The sequence below is a fragment of the Phaethon aethereus genome, assembly GCF_964289735.1.
Source record: "Phaethon aethereus genome assembly, chromosome: 21".
In the NCBI taxonomy this organism is placed as follows: domain Eukaryota; kingdom Metazoa; phylum Chordata; class Aves; order Phaethontiformes; family Phaethontidae; genus Phaethon; species Phaethon aethereus.
This window is the reverse complement of record NC_138597.1, coordinates 6,689,332-6,715,139: the sequence shown is the minus strand read 5'-3', so window position 1 is coordinate 6,715,139 and position 25,808 is coordinate 6,689,332. Positions and strand designations below refer to the sequence as shown.

Here is a 25,808-nt window from a genome sequence, read left to right as displayed (position 1 = left end):
AGTAGCTGACTTGCACTGTTGTTTGTGCTGTCATGAATTGGAAGTGGCTGTGTGGGAATCACTGGGGATATCAGAAGAACATGAGATTATTTTCTAACATGCCAGGGTTGATAGGCTTTCTCCACTTCCTGGGAAAGATTTAGTAGTGAGTGTGATGGTAGGACCTCAGTTGAAAAAACAAAGAGCATTCAGTATGATGGAATGAACTGAATCAACAGTTGCAATTAGTTCCACACTTCTTTGTTAACTTCTTCCATGTGCATCACACAGAAGGCATCCATGTTTCACATTGAAATGCAGTCCTTTGGGGTGGAACCCAGCAGTTGTTTTACAGCCCACAAGCATGCTCTGGAACAGCACATAGTACCAACATAATGCAAGTAAAGGAATGGATTAAAATGCTACTTCCAGTCATTGAATCATAGAATCATTTAGGTTGGAAAAGACCTTTAAGCTCGTCAAGTCAAACTGTTAACCTAGCACTGCCAACTCCACCACTAAACCATGTCCCTAAGTGCCACATCTACATGTCTTTTAACTGCCTCAAGGGATGGTGACTCAACCACTTCCCTGGGCAGCCTGTTCCAATGCTTGACAACCCTTTTGCTGAAAATTTTTTTTCCTGATATCCAATCTAAACCTTCCCTGGCACAACTTGAGGCCATTTCCTCTTGTCGTATCACTTGTTACTTGGGAGAAGAGACGGACACCCACCTCGCTACAGTTTCCTTTCAGGTAGTTGTAAAAAGTGATAAGGTCTTTCCTGAGCCTCCTTTTCTCTAGGATAAACAACCCCATTTCCCTCAGCCGCTGCTCATAAGACTTGTGCTCCAGCCTCTTCACCAGCTTTATTGCCCTTTTTTGGACGTGCTCTGGCACCTCAATGTCTTTCGTGTAGTGAGGGACCCAAAACTGAACACAGTTCAGTATTCGAGGTGCAGCCTCACCAGTGTCAAGTACAGGGGGACAATCACTTCCCTAGTCCTGCTGGCCACACTATTTCTAATACAAGCCAGGCTGCTATTGGCCTTCTCGGCCACCTGGGCACACTGCCGGCTGATATTCAGCTGGCTGTCGATCAACACCTCCAGGTCCTTTCCACAGGGCAGCTTTCCAGCCACTCTTCCCCAAGCCTGTAGCGTTGCATGGGGTGATTGTGACCCAAACTCAAAGCTCACAGAGTTGGCTTCAGCCCATCGATCCAGCCTGGCCAGATCTCTCTGTAGAGCCTTATTACCCTCAAGCAGATCAACACTCCTGCCCAGCTTGGTGTCATCTGCAAACTTACTGAGGGAGCACTCGATCCCCTCATCCAGATCATTGATGAAGATATTAAACAGAAGTGGCCCCAATACTGAGCCCTGGGGAACACCACTTGTGACTGGCTGCCAACTGGATCTAACTCCACTCACCACAGCTTTTTGGGCCCCGCCACCCAGCTAGCTTTTTACCCAGTGAAGAGTATGCCCATCCAAGCCATAAGCAGCCATGAGCAGCCAGTTTCTTCAGGAGAATGCTGTGGGAAAGGGTGTCAAACCCTTTACAAAGGCTTAACAAAGCCTTTCCCTCATCCACTAAGCAGGTCATCTTGTCATAGAAGGAGATCAGGTTAGTCAAGCAGGACCTGCCTTTCATAAACCTCAGCTGACTGGGCCTGATTACCTGGTTGTCCTGTATGTGCCACGTGATGGCACTCAGGATGTTCTGCTCCATAACCTTCAAAAGCAGCAAGGTCAGATTGACGGGCTTATAGTTCCCCAGATCCTCCTTCCAGCCCTTCTTGTAGATGTAGATCGGTGTCACATTTGCTAACTTCCAGGCAACTGCGACCTCCCCAGGTAGTCAGGACTGCTGATAAACGATTGAAAGTGGCTTGCAGTCAAAACTACAGGGGGAGTTTGATGGGTGAAATATAATTGTCAGGCTGGCTTCTGGCCAGGAAGCTGGGCTTAACACTACTTTTCTCATGGAAGCACAGTGAGAAGTCCATAATGTGTCAGTTCAATAGTGCATTATCTTCTTTGTTCAAAGTGGTATAATATTGGAGCATTTTATTCCTACCATAGCTTGTCAGACAAAAGGACACAATTTATCTTAAAGCTGATAGGACTTAATGATTTTCAGTGTCACTCATTGTTGCAAGAAATGAGGGACTCCTAGCTAGCATGGCAAAGCAGGGAGCAGCAATTCTGCACGATCACACATGTAGCCAGGGCGGTGACATGTGAATTCTGTCAACAAGTGTACACCCCCACCTTCCTTTTCTGCAGTCACCGTCAAACCCTCATCAAAATGACGGCATTTTGTGAGGTGCCTGGAGGGAGGCAGGGCTGCTATCTCACTATGAAGCTCCAGCTGAGTCCAGTATTCCACTGTGTGAGGTGTTATACTGCCTTTCTGATCCTTTTGATGCTTGGGAAAAATCAGCTAGACAATGCAGTCTTAATAATCTTGCTTCATGTGTCGTCTTCTACTGTACACTTCTGCTATTTTCTTTTCCAGCACAACAGATGTTTTTCTAATGCTCTTTTGTGGTGTTTTTGTTAATTCAGTCTGCAGCCATCCATTTATGTTCTAGTGCTCTTGAACACAGAGATCTGTAAGTCAAGAATGAAAGCTTTGATGAAGAGTGAGTGCTCCACTTGTAACCAGAGGAAGAGCTGAACAGTTTGTGTCTTGTTTTAACAATGTAATTGCTTCAGGCTCTCTTGCTTAAATCTCTGAAGTCAGGTCCTCTTGCAGGAGCTCCCAGGTCCTGCTTATCATAAGAGTAAGATCATGTTAGGCAGCCTATTTAAACTGTTACACTCTTGGGCTTATTTATTTATTTATTTATTATTATTCCTCAGGGGCAAAATTCTACCCCAAAGGATGTGCCTAAATTACAGTAAGTGTACTTTGTGTGGAAATGCCTGGGCCAGGCTTCAACTAGCAGTACAACCAGTCCCGCATGGATCTTAAGTTTGGAAAACTAAATATGAGAAGTTCTGCACTGGCTGTTGCATTATCATGGCTGTTGTGCTTATGATTTACTACCTGAAACCTGAAGGACCTTTATCTAGGATTAGCAAGCTACTCGGAAACAGCAGATATTGCTAGCCTCTTTTCTTGAGCTTGGATGTATCTTGAGTTCACTGTATCTGGTGGTGAACTGATTCAAGTTTAAAGTGGTATATTTCCTGAATGCAGCTGAAAGATTAGCATGGCTAATTTCTGCAGCCCTTTTCCCGTTACAATGGTAATGGCACAGTCTGCAACTGTTTGTGATTCTAATCCCACTGAAGATCTGTAAGAAGCGGGTACCCAGTGCTTTCTCCTTCCAGAAATCACAGCCCAGGGGCAATATTCGCAAAGAAGTTGCTTTGCTGCAGTGGATTTTGCTTCTGCTGAGCAGCACTCCCAAGATGATCTGCAACCTCAATCAGTATGGTGGGTTTACCTTCAGAATGGGTTCTGCATTGCCAAGATTTCTTCCTCCAGGAGCAGGGGAATACTAAAACCAAATATCCTGAAATATGGAAAGGACTTGTCTTGTTGGCTCGTCTCTCTTCTCGCATCAAGCACATCTTTGAGACAGGTGTTGCCATCAGCAGAAAGGCTCAAAGGAACATGTTTTCCTGCTTTCAACTAACTCAGGCCAGGTGCTTGTTTGCATAGCTTGATGCAATTTAGAGGGTGAGGGGATGTATAGAACTTGCCTATACCCAGTTTCTTTTTTTTTTCTTTTTTCTTCTTTTTATTCCTTGGTTTGATTTTGTTAGTGAAAGCACTTGCACAGAGTTGCTCAGGGGATAAGCCAGGCATAGAGATATTCTTGCATCTCCATAATGCCAACATGCTTTCTAAACATCTCCCATTAACTTCCCCACGTGAAAGAAAGAAACCTTAATTATCAAGTTATTAGGAAAGCTCGTGTTATTTTTCCCTTCAGTGTTTCCTCTGTTGCTCTTGCTTTGGTGACAAGAGAGTTTGCATAATGCAGCTGACTCCATGTGGTGCTGGAGAACTGCTTTGTCTTCAGGCAGTTCCTTTTTGACAGTTTGTGTGCCTTCTCATATTTATGGTATATGCTCTTAGGAGTAATATACTACATCCTGAACACCAGTCTCCTCCTATCCTGTTCCCTCTCCTTCTCCATCCCCTTCTTTAACAGCTAGCACCTATCTGATGATTATATTAGAATTAGTCCTTGATAAATGAACCAATTATAGTTGGAATCTCTCATACAGGGCTAGTTCTTCCACAGCTAAAAATAGAGGGAAGCTGAGACCTTGTTGCCTCTTAGTGAAAGGTAATACTCTATATCATTATTTGAGCATTTATTTAATTGAAGACCTTATATTGTTTAAAGAGACTCAGCAAAGTGATTAGATGTCTCAGGGGACTGGTAACAGTATATAAACCTTTTCACATTAGGCCACTAGTTCAAGTCTAATTTCTGTTGGTAGCGGCCAGAAAGTGTTGTGTGTGATCAGTGGACTGTTGAAATGCATGAATTGTTTTTAGATTCCTTTCTGATTGAGTGGGGTTTTTTCCCCCATTCTTACAAAAACATTCAAAATACAGTAAGGAAAGTATCTAAGTAAGGAACTAGATCTAGATTAGGATGTATAAAGTCTGAATTTGCTTTCAGAACTGCTATAAACCTCAATCTCCTGAGGTTGAGCAAGTTGCTTCATTTTGCTTTGATTTGTTCTCAGTACTGTGGTATTGGTAATGCTGCCTCCCTGCCTTTTTCTTGATCTTGTTGTTCTGAAGTGCTGGCAGTCCATGGTGGGGTTTGTCTGCGTAGGATCCCCAGCTTAATGGGAGACTAATTTTTATACAGTCATTTAAAATACTAACCAAGTCTTAAAGTTGGTAGAATTCTATTTTCATTTGGGGCAAAACCTCTCATGTTGGTCATCTGCCTTCCTGGTTTGAGTGGCAGAGGACTGGAAGCTCTTTCTCCACCGTTATGCTTTTTAATAAAAAATAACCACTTAATCTAGCAGGTGAAGTTGAATTACAACTGGAACTGCTAGTTGGGAATCACTGCATTCTGTTTGCAGAGATAAATTAAAAGGAGTCTTGGACCAGTGCACATTGTTTGTTTTTCTGTAGTGGTGCTATACCCAGTGTATGGTTCTTCTACCCTAGGATTTAAGTTGCATTTAGACATGTTAATTATTTTAATCTCAGTTGTGCAAAATTGGTAGTATCCTGCTTTTCTGGGTTAGGAAACCGAGGCACAAATGCTGGTTTTCTTAAAAAAGATTTACTGAATCACGGTAGAGAAAAGACCCACTCTGTCTGGTTCTTGTATGTACAGTTCAGTCAGGAGCTTTTTCCAGCATTAGTAAGATTAAAAAAATAATTAAGTTTCACCTAGGTGTACAAAAGGATCCTTTAACAGAAAGCATCTCTCTTGTTTTTTTTTAATACAGAAAAGTAGATACTAGTCTGGTAGATAAGTGGGTAAAATCAGATCTTAGTTAAATGTAAGATCCTCTGTCAATCAGTGTATTACAATGAGCTATAAACCAGGAGAGCGGGGATAGGAAGAGACTCATTCTTCTTTCTCTTGTCAGTTTATCTGCTGATTAAAGATGTCACACTAGGCATACTGAACGGAGATGGTCTTTCTGTCCTGAATTTATTGGAAGTCAGATTGAGTATAGTAAGCCGCTTGTGTGCCATGACCTTGTGATCTGTTATCCAGGAGCATCCCTGTTAATGATTGAGGAAATAGAAATAATAGGCTCTGGCGTTAGTTGTTATAGGAAGACTTTACACCCTGCCTTGTAACGGGACTGGAATATATAATAATTCCCAAACACACCAGGCTGTATATAGATGCTTGGTGTTAGTAATGAGAAGATTGATTGTTGCAGCATGTCTTCAACTACTTATTTCCATGCGAGTGCTGTGTTGGGTGCTCTGCAGCCTTTCCTTCTACCCCAGTTGACAGGCTGCCAGGCACTTTCAACTTCCATGAATGTAAATGTCAGTGTCAGAGGAGTTTTGAAGGTGGTAGTTACAGCAGTGTAGTTTTATAAAAGTTTTCAGGTCATTAAGAATTGTAGAAGAGTGCACACTGCATATCCTGCTTTTCATGGCACGATTGGAAAATGACTTTTGCTACCTGCAGTTCTGCCTTAAGGGAACATTAAGACAAAATGGGTACAAGATAGACAAGTATCTGGTCCTCCTCCTGAAGTTTATGGCTGTTGAGATTCGGCGGACTTTGTTCTTAATTCAGACTCTTAGCAGAGACGGTTGCAACTCTGAAATTTGGTGATTGGTACAGACGAGATTGTGAATTTTCAGGTGTTTTGAGGGTCTTTGTGTAAGAAGTTATACCATGTTGGGGTGTCATAATGTGAGGTTTCAGCTTTTGCTTTTTATTTTTGTCATGGCAAAACCAGACTGAGCGTGCAGTCTTACAGTGCGCGTGCATTTTGGAAGGAATACTGACAACTTGCATGCTTAGGAAACTCAGAGAACGCTGTAATGACTAGTCACAAGAAAAAGTGCGCGCCCTGCCTGGTGTGCTTGTTTGTTCTGAGATGAGAAAAATTTTGTGGTGCTTGCAGGAATTTTGTGCGTATCCTAGCTGATGATGTTTTTGTGTTCAGATTGAATGTAACCTGATTTTATGAAAGTTTGGCGGGAATCTACGCAACTAGACACTAAGCATTTCCTTTCCTCTAGTTTCCCTTAGATCTCACAGAATATTTAGCAAAGCAGTGGCTGAACAGCTTATGTCAGAGTGAGGAAACCTATGCAAGTGTATGTAATTCTGTTCTTTCTGTTGACAGCTGGTCCTGGCTGAAAGCTCCCACTCTGACACTGGCTCCCAGTGCACCGAGAGCCACGCTGACCTTCCACCACCCATTGAGAGAACAGGCGGCATTGGAGACTCCCGGCCTCCATCATTCCAGTAAGAGCAAGTTGTTTGTTGTTTTTTTTTTTTAACCAAAAAATGCAATTCCTGTCTGTTTCTTCCCCACATTTCTCCCTGCTGCTGCAAACCAGTTATTCATTGTTAGAAAAATAATGTGCTTTAGAACTGAGGAATTAAAAGGGGGATGGGAAGAAAAAAACCTGTCATTGTTAGAATGAAGTATATATCCTATATATCTTATTTTGAAACCCACTGTGGAAGTGTTAAGTAGAGAGGGAGCCCAGAATGCTTTTCATAGTGTGTAGATGACCTTTTATTACTATGTTATGTATAATTATGTAGTATGCAGAGCCAGTGGAACACTGATACCAAGTGCAAAAATTTACATAGGGAATAATGCCTCCTCCATGCGCGTACAGAGGCTAGTGCTTGAGCTGAGTGTAGCCAGACTGGGAGTCATCTGATTTAATGGTAGCCTTGTTACTTCCTGTTACGTGTGCAGAGCCAATGTATATTCCGAGAGCCTTAATTTTCAGGGAGGCCCTCTGAATTTACACAAGGAGGATTTCAAGCAGGACCTGGTTCTAGCTGTGATCTTAGTATATGTTTGGAGAAGGAAACGTTCTTGATTTGCCTAGTGTCATGTGTCTCTATTGCTTTCTGCGATATCTGTTGCCTGGAAGAGCCCTTAGTGTTGTGTGTGAGTCTTTTACAGATAAAAGCCTTCTAGTGGGTACAAGAAACCTTGGGAAATACTAACCCTGCGTGACACTGTGTGTCTTGCAAGGGCTTTACTGCCCTCGTGCGTTCATGAGTTGCTTTATGTTGACTGGGAGAGGCCTGTATGAGTGCAGTCACGTGGCCTGCCAATAAAACTAGTTCTTTGTCTTCCTGACCTATACCTACGTGTAATAGCTGCAAGATCAAACTTTATTTAAAAAAATAATTACGTTGTAAGTTAGGCACAAGTCTCTGTGGAACTACTCACTGCTAATGACTTTATGTACTCAGGCTGATGGAATTTAAGCTCTGCTCTGCTGATGCACCTGTAGTGTTCTAAAAATCTTGTCCGTGCCTTCTTGCTGTCAGTCAGCACAGTGCTGCAAGTGATAGTATCTTCATGTTACAAAGCAAATGTGGGAATCCTCAAAGGGCTGAAGTAACTTACGCAGGTAATGCTGAGTCAGGAGTAGCAACACGGGAGGTCGTGCCTTCTGGCTTGTGTTCTCATTCCTAGATAAACCATCTTCTTTCTCTCTCCCCCACCCTTTTTTTTCTTTCTTATTTTAAACTGTAGTAGAGAATCTGACTTGTAGGGAGGTCTTCTGGACTAAAACTTGCTCTCCCTTAATGCCTTTTTTGGTTCTTCTCTTCACAATTTAATGTCTTAACATTTTGTAGTGGTTTTTGCTGTTGTGTTTTAGTTTCTCAATCCAGAAGAGAGACTAATGATGACCTAAGTTTATTTCCCTAACACAGGGCAGAGTATCTCACTCAATTACTCTGCATGAAGCCCTGAATTCTGTTTTGCTATCAGAATTTCATTTTAAAACATGCTCACTGTAGGCCTAAAGATTCCAAGTGACAAAGAGACCACCATATTTTGAAATTATTTTTTTCTCTTGGATAAACTAAGTAGAGCTGCTCAAGTCTCTCATTGTAAAGCGTGGTTTCCAGAACTTGAATCATGACTGTAGTTCTCTTCTGATCACTTGTAATTCTCCAGTTCTTGGGATTTTGCAATGATGTGTTCAGCGCTATTTCTACATACTCCCTCCTTGAATAGTATTTCCATTTAAGAGATCAGTAGTGCAATCCTGTAACTTTCACAACTGTAACTTCAATATTGCTGTGTACTTATATATTACCTCCCCTTTTGTAAGTGTGACTTACCTTCTTGGTTCCTAAATCCCTGAGATTTTTTTTAATGCTATTCTACCAGAGATCTGTCATCTCCTGTCTACCTTCTTCAGTGTTGATTGTGGCCTTACTTATATAAGAAGCCCCAACTGAGCTAGGTGTTGTACAACTGTGCAAACAGAAATGTTGCTGGACAACAAAGAATACAAGAAACAGATGAAACAGACAGGTCAGCAGGCAATACCCTCCAAGGGAATGAGGTCCTTATCAGACGTGAAGTGGTAATCTCAACTAGCTGCCTGACAGCGTTGATATTTTGCTTCTGCACTGATTAAATCCAAAGAAAATTTACTTTTTCCCCTCTCTGATGACGGTTCTGAAGTTCATCCTGTATTTCACCTCCATGGCTTCTGTTTAGTGGTTGCCAAATCCATGTTCATCTGAATGGGCGAGGCTGCTCCTGGTTTAGTGGTAGAGGTGCAAGAGTGAATTGAGAATAGTGACCTCTGAGCTACCTTTATTACACAGCTCTTGGGTACGTGCACTGAAAATTGAATTGAATTGTCTCAACAACGAGAGAGGAAACAAGCCAGCTGCGAGGTTCCTTTTGCACCCTTTGTGATGGTGTAAACCACTTTTTGTAGGAAGCGATTCACTAGTGGACAGGATCAGCAGTAGTCACTAGATGGTGCTGCCGAGATGGGCGAGAGCCTCGCAGGGTGACCGTAGGAAACTGTTGCCCTCTACCTTTTCACTAGTACTGGACTGAAACAAGAAATGCAAACGTACGTGTGGCAACACTTAAGTACATACTTGCCTTTTGGTAGCTTCATGAGGGCTTAAAATATGCAGTCAAATGTCTTCTTGAATAACGACCTCAATTTCCCAATTTGTGTGGTGACCGTGTTAGTACGTTTCATTAATGCAAAGAAAGTGTGTGGGTGTGCAATCCTCTTAAATGTAATGCCACACAGATGTGCTTACACATATACCAATTCTGGGTACAACTTCCACAGAAGCCCATGGGACCAGTTGCTTAGATCGTTGGTAGTTTAATTCCTTCTGTAAAACATGCATGGCAGTGCACTCCGGCCTCTTGGAATTCTAGAAGAAATACATTAATGACTCTTATGCTTTGGCGTAAGTATAATGATGGCCATTATGCACTCTGTGTGCATAAGTAGGATGTCAGGCATAAATAACAGGTGAAAAGGGCAGATGTGAATTAGGACTCCTTTTTAAATGGGTGGTATTTGTGGGACAGAGAGGAAGAGTATGACCAGTAGCTTTCTAAGGGAAATCTTTCACAGCAGAGCACTAGCCCATGTCAGATCATGCAATATTATATTTTCAGGACCTTTAGATCAGTTTCCACAATTTAGTCCATTAAAATGAGCTATGGCCTTTGCCAGCACTTGAAGAGGCTTTTCTTATTTCCTCCTGTGTGAGTGCTTCAAGATAACTTATTAAATGTAAGAATAGCAGAGATACATAAAACAGGTTGAGTCTGAGGGTAAAACTAAATAGCTAAGCTAGTTCTGTTCAGCAGGGGAAAAAAGAACATCTCCATCTTCCCCTTTCCTCCAGCCAACTCTGCTTTAACAAGGCTGATTTTTTTTCCTCAGCAGATATCTTGAAACAGATGGTTCCAAATAAGCAGTCTTACATATTCAGTATTCTGTATTACAGCTCTCATGATGTGACTGTGCTGGAATCCCATTTCCTTTGCAAGTGTGTTAGCAGCTAAAGCTGTCTTGTAGTTAGTTGTCATCTCACCGCATGCTAAAATGATCCCTTTTCTTAACGTATCAGTAGGTTTTTTTCCTATGGAAATTTCATGCAACAGTCTTGTGGGAGCTTTTCCAATATCATAATGATACTACTTGTGCAAATAGTGCTGTGTCTCAGGGCATGGATACTGAACTGTCTTTTCATCCCTCAGATACTTTTGAGGTGAGCAGAGCAGTGCTGCAGCAAGACTGCAGCTAATCCATGGAATAGTTTTCTGGCTTCTAAACAAACGTGCTCACTACTGCAATAGCTTTTATCAAAAAGACAAAAAGAGATGACTACACTGTTTCTTCCTATTTGTTCTCTAACAGTCCAAATGCTGCCAGCAGCCGGGATGGCCTGGACAATGAAACAGGAACAGAGTCGGTTATTAGCCACCGACGAGACAGACATCGACGGAGAAATAGAGAAGGGCATGAGGATGGTGAGTTCTATTTAATTTTCTGCCTTTTTAATTTAGAAAGAACCATTTTTCTGATAATCTTTCAGAGCAACAACTACTTTTGTGTGAATACTGCAGAAGATAAGTGTGTCTGCATTCCTGCATGCTTTCAGGGGCTATTATTATTTTAATGGAATAATTTGATAATTGCTTTGAAACTCTTTGAAGGCCAGTGTTTTCTAAGAGGTCTGGACAATCTACAGTGAAGTGGCAGAGAGGTTCTTTTTGATGAAATACAGAACTTTCTGTTGTATTAGAAGATGATTAGCTTGGAGAGGAATAACGACACCCAGTGCTGAGCTCCATACTGTCATGGCTAGGCTGCCTCCATTATTCAAGTTTGCTCATTTAAAGGTAGAACACATTATCTGTATGATGTGTTGGGAGTTTACAGACTTGAGAGTCTTAGTATTTTAACATTGCAAGATCTAAGCCAAAATCCTCTGAAATAATTTCTTTTGATTTCTCTAGGCTTGGATAAGCGGTAGTGTTTTATGCTGGTATAACTACACCACATTGGCTCTGAAGATCTTTTTTTGTACATAAGAACACCCAAAGTACACATATAAACTGTAAAACTTCATCTCTTGCCTCTAGTCTGTACATCAAAGTAAGCTTGTTTTTTCATTTGTTGCCAGACAAGAATTTCCAGGCTTAATTAAGAATTAATAGGTGCCACCCATTGAGTTTAAAATGGGCCAGAATATGGAATACTTGAGCCCAACAGGGCTTTATTCACAGCTCCACCCACTAAAGTATTTGCCTCCAGTTAGAAAACCAGAAGTCATATATATACTGTGGGTTAGAAGCAGGTGTCTTTCTGTTCATTTTACCCTTCCAACTTGTAACTGACTCAGTGAATTAAAATTACTCAGTGGGTGGAGCAGAGCGCTGTCTTTGCATGATCTTGACTGCAGATTCCTTTGGGAAATCACAGAAAGAGGCAGAATCTTCTAATAATGTTGTGTTAAAAACTTGTTGCAGGAAGAATGTTAAAAGGTGATTTGTTTTTAACATTAGTTTAAATTAATGCCAATGAACGTTTTGCCATTCGTGGCAAAAGAGCTGGTTGTTGAATGACTGGTCTAGGACCATAGTCTAAATTGCTCATGTGGTATTGTTTGAGCACAGGAGTTTCTGCCTTCTAGTGGCCTGAAACTAGTTGATACTTTTCCGCTTAGATAGAAATGGGATAAAATTTCCTGCTTCTCAGTCTAAGCTGTGCTCAGGCAAGAACATGTCACTCAGTAATGCAAATATTACCTGTTCTCAAAACAATTTAGGCCTCCTACCTGAAGCAAGCTGTACGTACCAGCAAGTGGTGGATTTTGTTAACATGCATAAAAAAGGACAACTGCTGTATCATTTTGGTCTCATGAAATATATTATTTAATGTCCATAGTGTTTCTGTGGTCATAATAATATTTTATTTAAGAAATGAAAACCACCACTATGTTATTTTAATTTGAAAGCATGTCTCTCAAACGCACAGTTCAGCACTATATCCTGAACTGCCGCTTGAAAAGACTAAAAGAAGTGAAATAACCTTATCCTGGAGAAGGATTTTAAGGCCTCTTTAAAACAATGGTCATATATTAGCAGAGTCCTCCTTTTCTTGAGTCTTCATGTCTTCTTTGTCTGGAGCACAGTTGGATGTAAAATGGGGGAACAGTCATAGGAAAAAGGGGACAAGGGTGGAGGAAGGGCAGCAAGGTTGTGACAACTGGTTCACAACTAGTTCAAGGGCAGAAGCTGTGTGCTCACTTGTCATTATGAAACAGTGGTAAATCCTCCTTTCCCTGCAGAAAGAAGGAAATGCTGTTAGAGTGTTTGATCTTGTCCTGTAAAGACTTGTTTAAATAATACCAAAATTACAACTCTACTAGTTCACAGAGAGGCAGGATGAGGGATCTTTGTTGGAGCACTGAATTACTCCTATATTTGTTCCATGGCTATTATTATGCAGAGTAGCCAAGACATTCATACAGTACTGCCAGCTCACCAAGCATCACAATAACATGTACCACATAGTGTTTGTAACTGTTTGAGCTCATTGTTGGTATAAAGTGAATGACAAAGAATTACCCACCTTGACAATGAAGATATCCCTGGATACTCTACAAAGGGAAAGAAATACTCGTTCCACAAGAAAAAATGAACAATGTATTATAGCCTTCATTTCAAACAAGGTAAAATGAGAAGACATGCTAATGAGCCATTTGGGAACTGCATAGATGTAGAGACATTGAGCTAAAACCTGTACAGGTCAAGCAAGCTTGCTCCACTCATCTCCGATCACTGTAGAAATGCGAGGTTCAACAGCATGACATTCTTGTTCTGACTTGGGAAAACCCTAGGGTAGGGAAGAGAATGGAAACAAAACAAACATCTGCTGCAAGTGTAGGTAAAATAAAAATATCCCAAAGTAAATGTAAGTAGAAAAGCAGAATTCTAACTGATCTGTGCAGAGAAATCTCTCTCCTGTTAGCCTGGCATTTAGGGACCACTACTGTTTTCAGAGCATGAGAGAAGCCTCCTTTTAAGTTAGCCACTAGTTTTCACTTAAATGCCCTCCAGACCCCCAATGCACAGCTCCTTCATGAGTAGGTGAGAATTTCATCTCAATCTCCCAAATAGGTTTAAGTTTTACCTGTTAGAAAGATTGAAATAATACTCATTAATGAGCCATGTAGGTACCACTAGTTGTAGGCTGCCTTTTATTCTTCTCATTAAGGGTTAGACCCACAAACCTATCTTTGCTGCCCATTCATTCTACATAGCAATGGAGTCCTTAAAGCATCATCTTCCCTGTCTTTAAGCCACAGGTTTTAATTCAGAAAAAGACCAGTTTAATGCTCAAATAAAAAAAGGTCTTGCACAGACCAATTATTGGGAGTAAGGGTGTGAGAAAGGGGTGAGAAGGAGTTGGCAGGAAGCTGAAGGGTAAAGCATTTTTCTGTGTCAGTGCACAGAGGACAGTGTATAAATTAAAAAATGTTTATTGTGGACATGTTTCCTCTTTGTTTTGCAGTGACTGCTATTCTTAACCAAAATGCTCGCACGGCAAAATATTATATGGAGAGCTCAGAATACACAGATGCTTTGCCCTGAAAAGCTAATAGTGGAAATATCTGAGACAACAGCTGGCAGGGAAAACAGGCATGGAGTAAAGGGAGTTTTTCTCTCTAGCTACTGTTGATATTAGAAAAAAAAAGTATTAGAACTCCTCGAAGAGTTAAAACAGTTTCTTTGTAATTTCCGTCCTACTCTCTGTTTTAATTTGCACAATTTTTTTCCTAATTGTACAAGTGAAATTTTAGAAACAGAAATTTTACAGTAGATTTTCAGAGTTGGAAATTATAATTTATGATCATGCAGTTGACACAACACACTGGCAAACTTTGTCAGATAGTTTAGCCTGACAGCCTGTACTTGAACTGGAACAGGTTTCTTAGAGGGATTCAGTTTTGATTTGAAGAGTATAGGTGATGGTAAATTAAGAAGATTCTCTGGTGGCTGATAATTAAAAGCATGGTAGCATGGGCGGATTGTTCACAAATGCTAGCCTGTATGCTTTACTTCATTGTTGCAGGATTAGTCATCATAGAAAAACTATTTCTGCTGAATTGCTAATAGGCAATTACAGACATACATACAGAGGCCATTATAAATATTGATGGCATACTGCAGCCAGAAAGATGTGGGACACACCTGGTTTTCATACCTCTTCCCATTGAAAATGCAAAAGGATTTTGCAGCAGGGAGACTGGGATTCACTCTGATAACAACGTAGACTAGGGCATTTGCAAGCTCTTCCACCCATTTCCCTTAAATTATGCTGCTATTTTAAGTACAGAGGCAATGAATAGCTGTGGATGTTCCTGTGCTTGTATCTTCTCTGATTTCAAAAATATACCCACAAAGAGAATGTGATGGACTGAGGAATATAATGAAAGTTCTTCGTTCATCAACGTGCATTTGAAGGTATGTGACAGATATTTTTCAGATGCAAGCACTAAGAAAATCGTAATGGAAACTGATCTGGAAAACATAAAGTGCATTTATATGCACATTTATAACTTTCTTGGTGAAATGTCTGCCAGAGATACGGAGAAAAATGAGAAGAGATGTAGTTTCAGAAAAATTATCACTCTGAATCTTACTATACTTAAGAGAGAGGAGGAACTTTGTTACTGGTTTTAATCTGTCCTATGCCAATGTCCAGAAGTCTTTCTTTAGTAGCACTCACTGTACAGCTGATGGCATCAGGGAACAGGAGTGACCCATCTGGACAAATTCTGCCTAGCATGAGTTTTCCTTTTAAATGGATAACGAGAGGAAGGCTAGCCAGAGGGGCAGTTATCAATGCATCTGTAATTTGCTTCCTTACCTACTGCAGGTGTCCAGCAGAGCCTGCTCCCAGCATCATCAGCCTTGAAATGCTCTTGGTTTTGTTGCTGGTCCTTTCATCACTTAAGCACCTGCTTAACTGTAAGGAAGTATGCTGAAATCCAAGTGATTTTGGTTAGCCTTAATTATGTAGTTAAAGTATGTGCTCAAATTCTGTGTTTAACTGAATGCCTAATAAGTGCTAGGGGAAACTGCTTTCCGGACTTTCCTCCTGGACCAGATTTACAGCTGTGTGAAGTCTACGGAAAGCTTTACACTTAGATCATTTTTCTGCCAGAGCTTTGGTTATTTGTGCACCAACCTGTTACCTGTAGCAAGAGCGCTTGTTTATAGGTTCTCCAACTTTTCATCTTACTGTATTCCTTTTAAGTAATTTTTAGTAGACTGTTCACTGGTAATGGGAACCAGAACGGTGTGTGATGTTGTGTATGCAAAGCACACACTAATTCTCATCCACAGATGCTCAGTAAAGCTGGGGAAACAAAGACAGAGCAACAAGCAGAGATGTAATTTTTCTCCAGGGAATTGCCTAAGTTTAAAATTGCTGTATTATTCGCATGCTTCAAGTGTGAGTTTTCACACCAAGAGTGCAAGTGGAAAGAGGTTTTGCTCTGATACTGCTGTTGTACTCTTAGCGAGGTTAATAAAGTGAGCTAGCTGGAGAAAGATGAGCCCTGTCATGTAAGTGTGGACAAAGCTACCTTCTGCGTGTGTAATCACGGTTATGTTGTGGAGGCTACGTATGCAGAGAAATGATATCCAAATTGTATCCAAAGAGGTGTTGGTATGAATTGGGGAATACGTCTTTTCCTGATCACCTTTCACGATAATTAGTAGCAAATCTATTCCTGGCATTAGCTTCATATAAAATTAGTCTGAAAGAGTTGATCTGTCAGTGTATCAGAGCTCCACTTTCTCTCTTAAAGCAACAAAAGTCCTTGTTGCTTTGGAAAGTTGACAAAGTCCTATTAAGTGAAAGTAGAGTGAGAATCTTAATTAGAAATGTGGGAGGTCTGCCTGGCACATGTTCTTGGGACCCCTTGCTGTCTAGAACAAAGCTCCCATGACAGTTTCCTGAGAAGGAGTGGGAAAGGGGACTGTGGAAGCTGTAATTAGGGAGGTAATTAAGGGACAAGTTTGCTTTGGCATTGGAGAATGTTTTATAGCTACTGCTCGGTTCTGACAAGTCTGCAGATGTCAAGTGTGAACGCTAGTGTTTCAACACTGAGTTTGCTGTGGGGTGAACTTAACTACAGTGCAGCCAGATGAAAAATGCTGGATAATGACCTGTGCTTTGAGAAGCTCTTAATGTGGGCACACTTGTAGATCCACAAATGTTTGGGAAGAGGAGCTGTTGTGGATTGCTGTCATTGCTGCAGTATATGTATTCTTTACCGTAGTGTGTGCCAAGGAACCTGAACAAAAAGGGCTGGGAGTACAAACAATTGCAATGGGAACTTGAACAGTGGTAGCTGAAAATACAGTTCTTCTCAGCAATTGTTGTGCTTTAAAGACTCTGTCATGTATCAACAGCTATGAGGTGGTTGGTGAGCCCCTGAGGTTTTGAAGTGACTAGGTGGCCATGCATGGGATACTGGCAGCATAGGACTGTGTGCCTGTGAGAGCAGGAACTGTGTTACCGGTTGTAATCTGTCCTATGGCAATTCTAGAAGCCTGTCTCTGGTAGCACAGTAGAGCGATTACAGAGGCTGTTTAAGGGTTCCAAAGAACTTCAAATACAAGACAAGACACTGACTAGGGATATAGCATGCAGAGGGGTACAAGTGTAAAGCAGGAGTGGACAATGTGATACTCATCATTCTTCCCTACTTACATAGCAGAGACTCTGGCCCCTGCACGCTACAGTGAGCAGAACAGATGGATTTGCAAGTCTTCATTGAAAAAGTGGTAACACAGTTCCTGTTAGTAAGTGGTGAAGACTTTCTACGTTGGTGGGGATTGGAAGCTCTTGTGTTTTCTCTTAGCTGAGAGCTTGGCTATGACTTCTTCCTGAGACGCTCTCACCTTTGTTCTCTGCAGTGTCACGGAATCCTCTTTACAGCTTCCTTGAGCAGATGCTGCTCTACTCTTTTCCGCTTTCAAGGCTTATTTGATTTAGTACTTCGATGTGCTTTTGTCCCTCAGGCAGGGCCTACTCTGCTGTTGATAAAAGTCAAGGAGGACATATTTTTACCTCCTAGGCTATGCTTTATTCTAATATCTGTAACACATTGAAAAGCTTTTGTCAGACCGTCTCAATGAACTCTGTCATCCTCTAATGAAGAAACAGGAGCAGGGGGTCAACAGGGCAGAAAGTCCCTGGTTATTAGTGGGACAGGCATTGAACTAGACCAGAGAATGATTCTTGTTTAGGCTAAGGACTTGGATACCTGGGAGTATTTTATGAATAAAACCCTTATAATCATGGTTTGTGAAAGTACGTGCTCAATTATAATAATGGTTCCTGACCCCCACCCCCCAAACAGTGTTGGCTATATTAGAAAAACTTAGAAAATTGGTCTTTTAATTGGGTAGAGAGATTGCAAAAACTTTATTGATTTAAATACATACTTCAATTATACGGGAAACCTTTCCTGTGAATTCATGGCTACCTGGTGCTGTTTGGGAGGCATAAAACATTGTTAAAATTGAAGTGTATTTGCATACTGGTAAAGCCACTTTTATCTATTGGAGCAGGATATAGGAGCTTTTCTATAAAAGAAGATCAAGATCTATTTCAAACAGGAAACATGAAGTTGAACCCATTCTTTCTCTTTAAAATTTAACAGAGAAGATATAACTGGAAAAAGGAAATTGAAAAGATGTAAACAGGAGACATTATTAGTATAGTGAGCACTTCTGATCTAGTGTATAAACCAGGGGTATTTAAGTTGGAATATCTAGAAATATGGATGTTGATCTCAACTATCAGTGCCTCTTCACATCTGCAAAATGAGACTAAAAGCTGTGCACTGGCTTTTAGGGAGACAATGAAATGAACCTTTTACAGTGCTCAAAGAACAATTTGCTTCCATGTTTTGTTTATATTGAATCATATGAGAAAAGCCATAAATCGAATTTTTAATTTATGCAAGTAGGCCAAGACATTGCTAATCAGGAGCCTTTAAGAATACAATTTTGTGTAATAAATGTATTTAATTATTGTAACATAATTATAGTAGTATGCTTATATTTGAAAAAATTTGGATCCTGCTGTGTTGGACCCATTGCTATCGAGTGTTCCTTGACATCTATAGGCTGCAGCACTGACTCTGTCCTTGATTTCTTGGGCATAAGCCCTGTTACCTTTGCACAGAAATGGGACCTTCTGTCTCCATTGCCTGAGGCCCTCAGGACTGTTGTTGGTACAGTAGACCCTCAAGTGAATTTTACAGCACAAGTTGCAGCGTTCCAGCCACATGGATCCTCAGAGTTAATAGTGCATCCCTTCAGGGACAGCCAGTCATTCAAACATACCTCATATACAAGCCATGGCATTGTACCAAACTGCAGTTTCTTTATCCTTTATTTAACACAGATGATGTGCAGGCTGAGGGGAGAATATCTGTGGATGCCATTTCCATGCCTTGGCTTCCTCTGTATTCCTGATTGTTCTCTTGAATCTGGAAAATCCTCAGTAAGCACTAAGCATCACTTGTCTTAAACTTTCTATGTTACTTCAGTTGAAAAGCAAATGAGTGAAAATTCAGGGTTTTCACTGCTAAATGCAGGTGATGTAGCCGTGTAACAGAGATACTACAAAGGTACTGCTATTTCACTGAAAAGTGGAATGCTAAGGAAAACACTCTGATGGCGTGTTTTTGCACAGCAAAAAAACCTTCGTCTGGTTAAAAATTCTGTCTAGTCTTAAAATTGTCCTGTGTGCGAAAATTTCCCCTTGAGAACTAGAGAGCATAAAGCATTGATGCGGGCCATTAATTCTTCATAATGGTTGTGAACCGATGAAGCTTATGTGTGGAATAAATTATTCACCTGATAATGAACGAGGAGACTGTTTGAGACTCAGCATTAGATGTTGGATTAGCAGTCCTATTCCATCTGATAGGAACACAAATCCTAGCTTCAAGTTTATAATCTCTGAAACAACAGCAAACATGTACTTTGGGGAAATTTAAACTGTAGGATGTTCTGGGAGGCCAGAAGGTTTCAGTTCCTGTCAATAATTACGTGGACTGCAAAATAATCCCAGTGTGTTGTATGTGCCTCCTGTGCTGTAATCCTTCATATATCTTAGGCCAAGCAGGACAGGAAGAGCATTTCTTGCAAGAAATGCTGATAAGAACAATACAATAGTCAGAAAGCTTGTATTTGAGCCCAATGCTAAACAGTTAGAGCTGGGTGACAGTTGAATTACTTTATTCTTTAGTGCCATAAATATAAAGTTAAATTTTGAAGGAAGCTTGCTTAGAGACAGCGTGAGAGCGGTCCTAAAAAGGATGCTAGCAGGAAGCAAACAGATTTGGAATTGGGAAGTTCCGTACTAGTAGTGAAACGACATGCAACTGCTGACTGTGGTGTCCAGTGGTTAGAGACAAGAAGAACAAATCAGCTGAGTTACAGACAGAGTTTTTTCTATTGAAAGTATTAGGCAAATTACTCTGAATTGCAAATTCAATAAAGCAACAATCTGCTCACAGTGTTTTTAAGGACAAAAATTTTCTGAATAAATAACCCACAATGGATGAGATGTGACGCTTGGAAACATGTTCTGGTTTGATAGCAAGCCTCCTTGACAGCTGGTTGAGAGCTTGGAGATTGCAATCTGTAGATATCTACCGCTAATGCTCCCTAAATGATGACATCCAGAATTCTCAGCAGAGAAGTGAACACAGGATGGAATTTTAGAGCGGAAAAGGTCCACAAGAGTGAAGGCTGTTAGACCACCCACTTGGAATGAAATGAAGAATCTGCACTGTCCAATAATCATGACCTATGATAGGAGAGACAGGTCTGGTGATTTCTAGTGGGCACTTGAGACAACACACCTATTGATGACCAGGGCCGCCCTCCCTCCCCAGCTGCATAAACACATTGGTTTTGCAGAGAAAGATTACAAAATCATGCTGGTAACTTACTTTCTGGGCTGTACACTTAATAATAATCAAAGCCAAATGTAAATAAAGTCTCTCTGATGAGAGAATTTGCTTCCTATTTATTCCAGTTAAATGTGGATACAATCCAGGTCATTGTTTTTTGTAATCTACTACACACCCAGTCAGAGCTGGGAAAGCTTTTTCTGATAGAGGCTTGTTTTTAAGGTCAGGGCTCTGTTTAGTCTCAGCTTCTCCAAATGAAATCAACATTATCACCCAACATTGGTGTGATTACTTTTATAAGTTGCAAGTGATGTATAGCAGAGGAATGCAGGAAAAACAAGCACAGTAATAAAAGAGATTTTTCAAGTGAAGAAATGCGAGTCAGTTTTCTCCATGGATGATGTTTTGACTTCCCTCTGTTCTAGCTTATATACTGCTCCTCTATAAAAAATAGAAATTTAAAACTCAGAAGGGTCAAAGATAATAGATTTGTTGTAAATTGTGTGCCAGATAGTAAATTTATAAGCTTTGCTGTCACTTGCTTTTGAAGTCTGAAAGGAAACGTCAGTGGAAGCAAGACTATTGAGTAACCAGCAACCAACTCAAAATTGCTTGTGACTGTGTTGGATTTGCATTTGATGAGAGTCCATCGTAACTCAGAATCATGAACACTTTGCCACAAACCATTGTATGTATGTGACCACCTTTTCTTGGTTGTTATTCCCTCTTCAGGAAAACTGTGCAGAGCTTTTGAGGGCGATAGTGTTGCATGCGTTCTGGTAGTCCAGCATACTGATGGTGATGATATTCTTGCAAATCAACGATTGCTCCTAAAATTAGGCTAAAGGTGAAGTGTGTTTAGAAGGGACACAAGGGGCTCATGTGATCAGAATATGGAATGCTTTGGTTCCTTGAAAGTTATCTGGCTGCTAGACAGTGGTACCCATTTCAATTGTTAGCTGTTCCACTACTGTTTCCAATGAACGCATATTTGGGTTATGCAATTTGTTGGAATAAGAGGCTTTAATTTGCTCCACAGTTTCTGATGTTTCCCTGTGTAGAAGCAAAGAATAAATGGACAAGGTGGCTGGACTGGATTTTTACTTAAACTGAGGCTGAAGAGATTGAGTTTAATTTGTCCGATGCTGTTATTAGCATCCGGGTTTCCAGATGTAGTGAAATATTTTGAACTCTAGGCTGCACTTTTTGTCAAGACTTAAAAAATTAATTTGTAGTGTAAGAAAATGAGGCACTTTAATTGTTCAAGTCTGTGATGTTCTCCTGAGTCTTAAAAGACAGAACTCTGAATCCTATCAAGTTGCTGAAAAGTGCTGTTTTCTCAGCTTTAGAATCTTGATATATTTTCCCTTCTCTTTTTTTTATGTTTTTGTTATGAAGGAGAGCAACTTTGAAAGAATTGGTTTTTTTTTTTTTAAAGCCTGGATGAGTAGCTGGTTGAATGTTCGGGGACTCTGTAGAATGGATTACTTGACCTTGACTTTCAATGGTCAAAGTTGCCTGTTCCCAAAGAGAACAAACAATGCAATATAGTCTTGACCTCCTCAGTAACTATGCCATGAACAGCTGTATCACTTTCTGCACTATCTGGATGAGATATTCCCTCGAAGCTGTTAGTGCCAGCTTTGAAGGAATAAAATTTGGCCAGCCTCTGTGTTTCTTTTTATCTGTGTACATCTGGCATATGCAGGCATAATTGGCTGCTCTTTAGATTTTAGTTTAAAGGCAGAGCTAGGAGACTATTCGAGTATGGATGTGGGATTCCTGAAGGTACTTTATTTTCGGCTAATCATCTGTGGTACCAAAAGAAGCGCATTAATAGTCAATTTCCAGTTTCTATTGGACTGTAGAATTTGAGGAAACCAATGAAAATTCATTTATTCAGACAGAACTGAGACTTTAAATGCTTGGCCTTTAAATGCTTTCTTCCCACCGTGTGTATGAAGAGTAGTCCTGCTGAAGTCTTGAGTTGCTGTTGACAAGTTCATTAATTGTTTTTCAGTGACATACAGTGTTACCACCCAATACTGGGTGCACATTATGGTAGTTGTGATGACCAAATTATGGGAGGAGAAGCTTTCTATATTGTAGAATGTGCAGTCTAAAAAGTTGTGGCAGATGCTATTGTGTCTTGATTTTACACATGGGGAAGTGAGAGATGGAAATGCTAGGAGTAGGGAGCTCTGGAGGCAAAGCCTGAAACCGAAACCTGACAAACTTCATTTTTTTAACACTACACAGCCTTTGACTTCGAGGCAGTTCCTAGAGGACAGCAGTCAGTCCCTGAATCATTATTACTAGTATGTGCTAGTTTCAGAAGAGGATTCAAGGTTTAAGTAAATGATATAATCTCAACTGCTCTTCAGCATATGGCAAGATGAAAAACAAGTATCAGTTCAAAGAAGGGAGATGAAGGGATTCTACTGTTCCGTTTCTCTTCAAACCAAAGCTCAGTGCTACTGCAGGAGGGAAGGAGCTTTTTTTTCTCGCTCTGTGACTTGAAAGAAGATTTGGTCTTCTTGGGTATCCAGTTTAAGTGTTTTCGCAGCCATTTTGCAGGCCTATAGATGTGCCTAGAAGTTGGGTGATCAAACAGGATATGGAAGTGACATAATAGGAGAATTTGTTACAGCTTTATGCTTCAATTATTTCAGTTTGCATACATGAATTGGTTAGATATATGTATAAAAAATTGACATCTTCTGTAAGTCTGTTACCTTTTATTGAATCTCTTAAAACCCTTTATGGACTTAAATAATTAGGCCCATGTTCCTTAGGCAGGAAGAAAACTAATCAGTTCTTTTATTTCACTGATGAGCAATTTGGAACAGAGGATTGAAAGCTAGCCATAGTGGACTTCACAGCAGGTATTTAGGGTGACTCTTGGTTTTTCAAACCATGTTACTTTAATAGTTTGCAAGAACTGTCAATTAACTTTCAGTGTGTACAGTTGCACAGCATCATGTATAATTCCTACTGCAGACATTCCTCCTTTATGAAGGTTTTCTATCCTGTCACTGAAGAGCAGATCCCTTGGAGCTGGGAAGGAATTGTGAGTTTGGAGAGTGTGTTTTAAAATATCAATCTGTCTTTGAAACTTGTTATGTTAATTTTTTGACCAGGTGCTTTATCAGGCTGAGCCTTTCTTGTTTCAGGGAAAGAAGCGTTCTTAGCAAAATAGAGCATTTACAGATTATGGGTCTTCTAATGAGAGATCCAGAAAGGAAGCAGGCAGAGGAGTTTGCAGAGGAAAATCCATAAAATTCCTCTAGAAAAAGATGAACCGCTGCTGCCTTTAAGTAAACGGCATTCTAACCAAGGAGATTATCTACAGGAATGTTTGTGTGTCTGACAACAATTGCACAGCCAGGGATTAATAAGAAATTGTCATGAAGCATCTTGTGCATGTGGAATGGTCAAGACAATGTGACTTTGATATGGTTGTACTGCCCAGAAAATGTGTTGTAGGTAGGGGGACAGGAATGTGTAGCACAGATTGAGGGAAAGGTGGTTTTATGGATGAGATATTAATAGAATTCATCAAGGAATGTTGTTTAATGTTTTCTGTGTTGCTGGGCCTATCCATACCAAACTCAAATTGTGTTGTCTGCTGCTTTTCCAAGATCTTCATATGTACCTTCCTATTGACATCAACTTCTCATGGCCAATCTAATTGATGAATATACCATTATAGTACTTGTTCGTGCCTACTACTTCTTCCTCAATACATTTATGCCTTGCCCATGAAATGAGCCATAGACAAATGAAAAAGTTAGGAAAAAGGTAGGTAGGCAGGCTAGCCAGGGCAGTAGGGTTTCCAGCTGTTGAATGAAATCAAGTTCTGCAAAGAGCTTGGTTTTGGCATAAGGATCCTCCTGCAGAGTTGTCTGCAGCTGTCAGTGTGAATGTCATGCCACTCACAGTTGCCACTTCTTCCTTGCTCTTCCTCTTTGCCTAGTAATAGTCCATTTATTTTGTTTTTACAGTCCCTCGGATCAATGGCCATCCGAAACTGGACAGACACCGTGAGCACCCTCCTGGTTATGACAGCTCTTCTACCATAATGAGTAGTGAGCTGGAATCCAGCAGCTTCATTGACTCTGATGATGATGACAACACAAGCAGGTAGGGCATTGACATAGTCACTCAGCTGTTAAATACTGTTTGTATCTGTTACCCAGCCACTTGACTGTATTTCTGAGCTGACTGGTGAAATGAGAAGATTTCGATCTTTTTTCTTTTTTTCTTCCCTTTTTTTTCTTTTACTTTTTTCTCTGCTACATATGATTTGAGCACTGGTAATTTGTCAGTAACATTATGCTGTATATAATCACTGCTTTGAGAAACAAGCTGAGTTACTGGGGTCACTATCCAAGCTGCCTATAGCCACTGTTCCAATTAAGAGAAAAATTCTGTTCCTGTTTTTTCCTTCTAATAACAAGAATGATCACATTTTAAGATCAAAGCAATGTGCAACTGTCTACCTATTTATGAAGTAATGGTGTGATTATTGTAACAAAATACCTTCAGCATAGATTCCTAATAAGTATACACTTCACTAAAGCTGAATTGTAAAGGAATTCCTATGTAATTGCATAGTCTGAGACCTATGAGCAGTACAGGAATTCATCAAAGTTAATGTTATTGTAAAGGCAGGCTGCATTGCCATATATTTACAACTACTTAATTTTTTTTCTTTTTGTGCAGACAGTGAGAATGTGAATTATTCGTTGCTTTTTGCAAAAAGCTCTCCATTTCAAGACATCCTTGTTATGTTCTGTAAAAGGTTGATAAGCCAATACATTTCTCTGATTCAAAATGCCTATTTTTAAACATGTAAAATCAATCAAAACTAACATTTTTCCCTTTTCTGGCTGCAGTGACAGCATTCTCTGAACACTGTCTCTAGAGCTGTTATTCATCCAAATGAGCTATGAAAACCCATTACAGATATCTATTAATTGTCAGAGAACCAGAAGATTACAGATCTCTGGTGGTTCATAGAGATCTGTAGTGAAAACAAATAAGGTGCAACGTGATATTCTTAAATTCTAAGTAGAATGGAAACAGCAAAGAACAAGTAGTCCTGGAGACACTTAAACATTTGCTATGTTTACAAACAGATTATTAGCTTATTGAACTCAGTGGATCTATTTAGTCTTGCAGTTAATCATAGCTTAAAAACCTGTTGAAGAACAGCATTTTCTTCAAATTCTATTTAAAGGCTGGGTGTTTCCAAAGGCTTTAAAGGGTAACTAAATGAACATTTAAGATTTGGTCCTGAATTAGTTTCAAGAACTTATTTTGCAGTTACAGTGAAGTTGCCAACACCTGAAGATACAGA

The 25,808-nt window shown here is 40.3% G+C and overlaps 1 protein-coding gene across 2 annotated transcripts in view; it reads left to right on the top strand.

Moving 5' to 3' along the window:
• DVL1 (dishevelled segment polarity protein 1) overlaps positions 1-25,808 on the top strand; it is a gene marked incomplete at its 5' end in the record, with an annotated part of 98,957 nt that overhangs the window by 49,932 nt on the left and 23,217 nt on the right. For both annotated transcript variants that reach the window (XM_082009424.1, XM_082009423.1), the window contains 3 exons: positions 6,801-6,922; positions 10,849-10,961; positions 24,451-24,589. In XM_082009424.1, the coding sequence (XP_081865550.1) occupies positions 6,801-6,922; positions 10,849-10,961; positions 24,451-24,589 (374 nt within the window). The remainder of the gene's footprint in view (positions 1-6,800; positions 6,923-10,848; positions 10,962-24,450; positions 24,590-25,808) is intronic.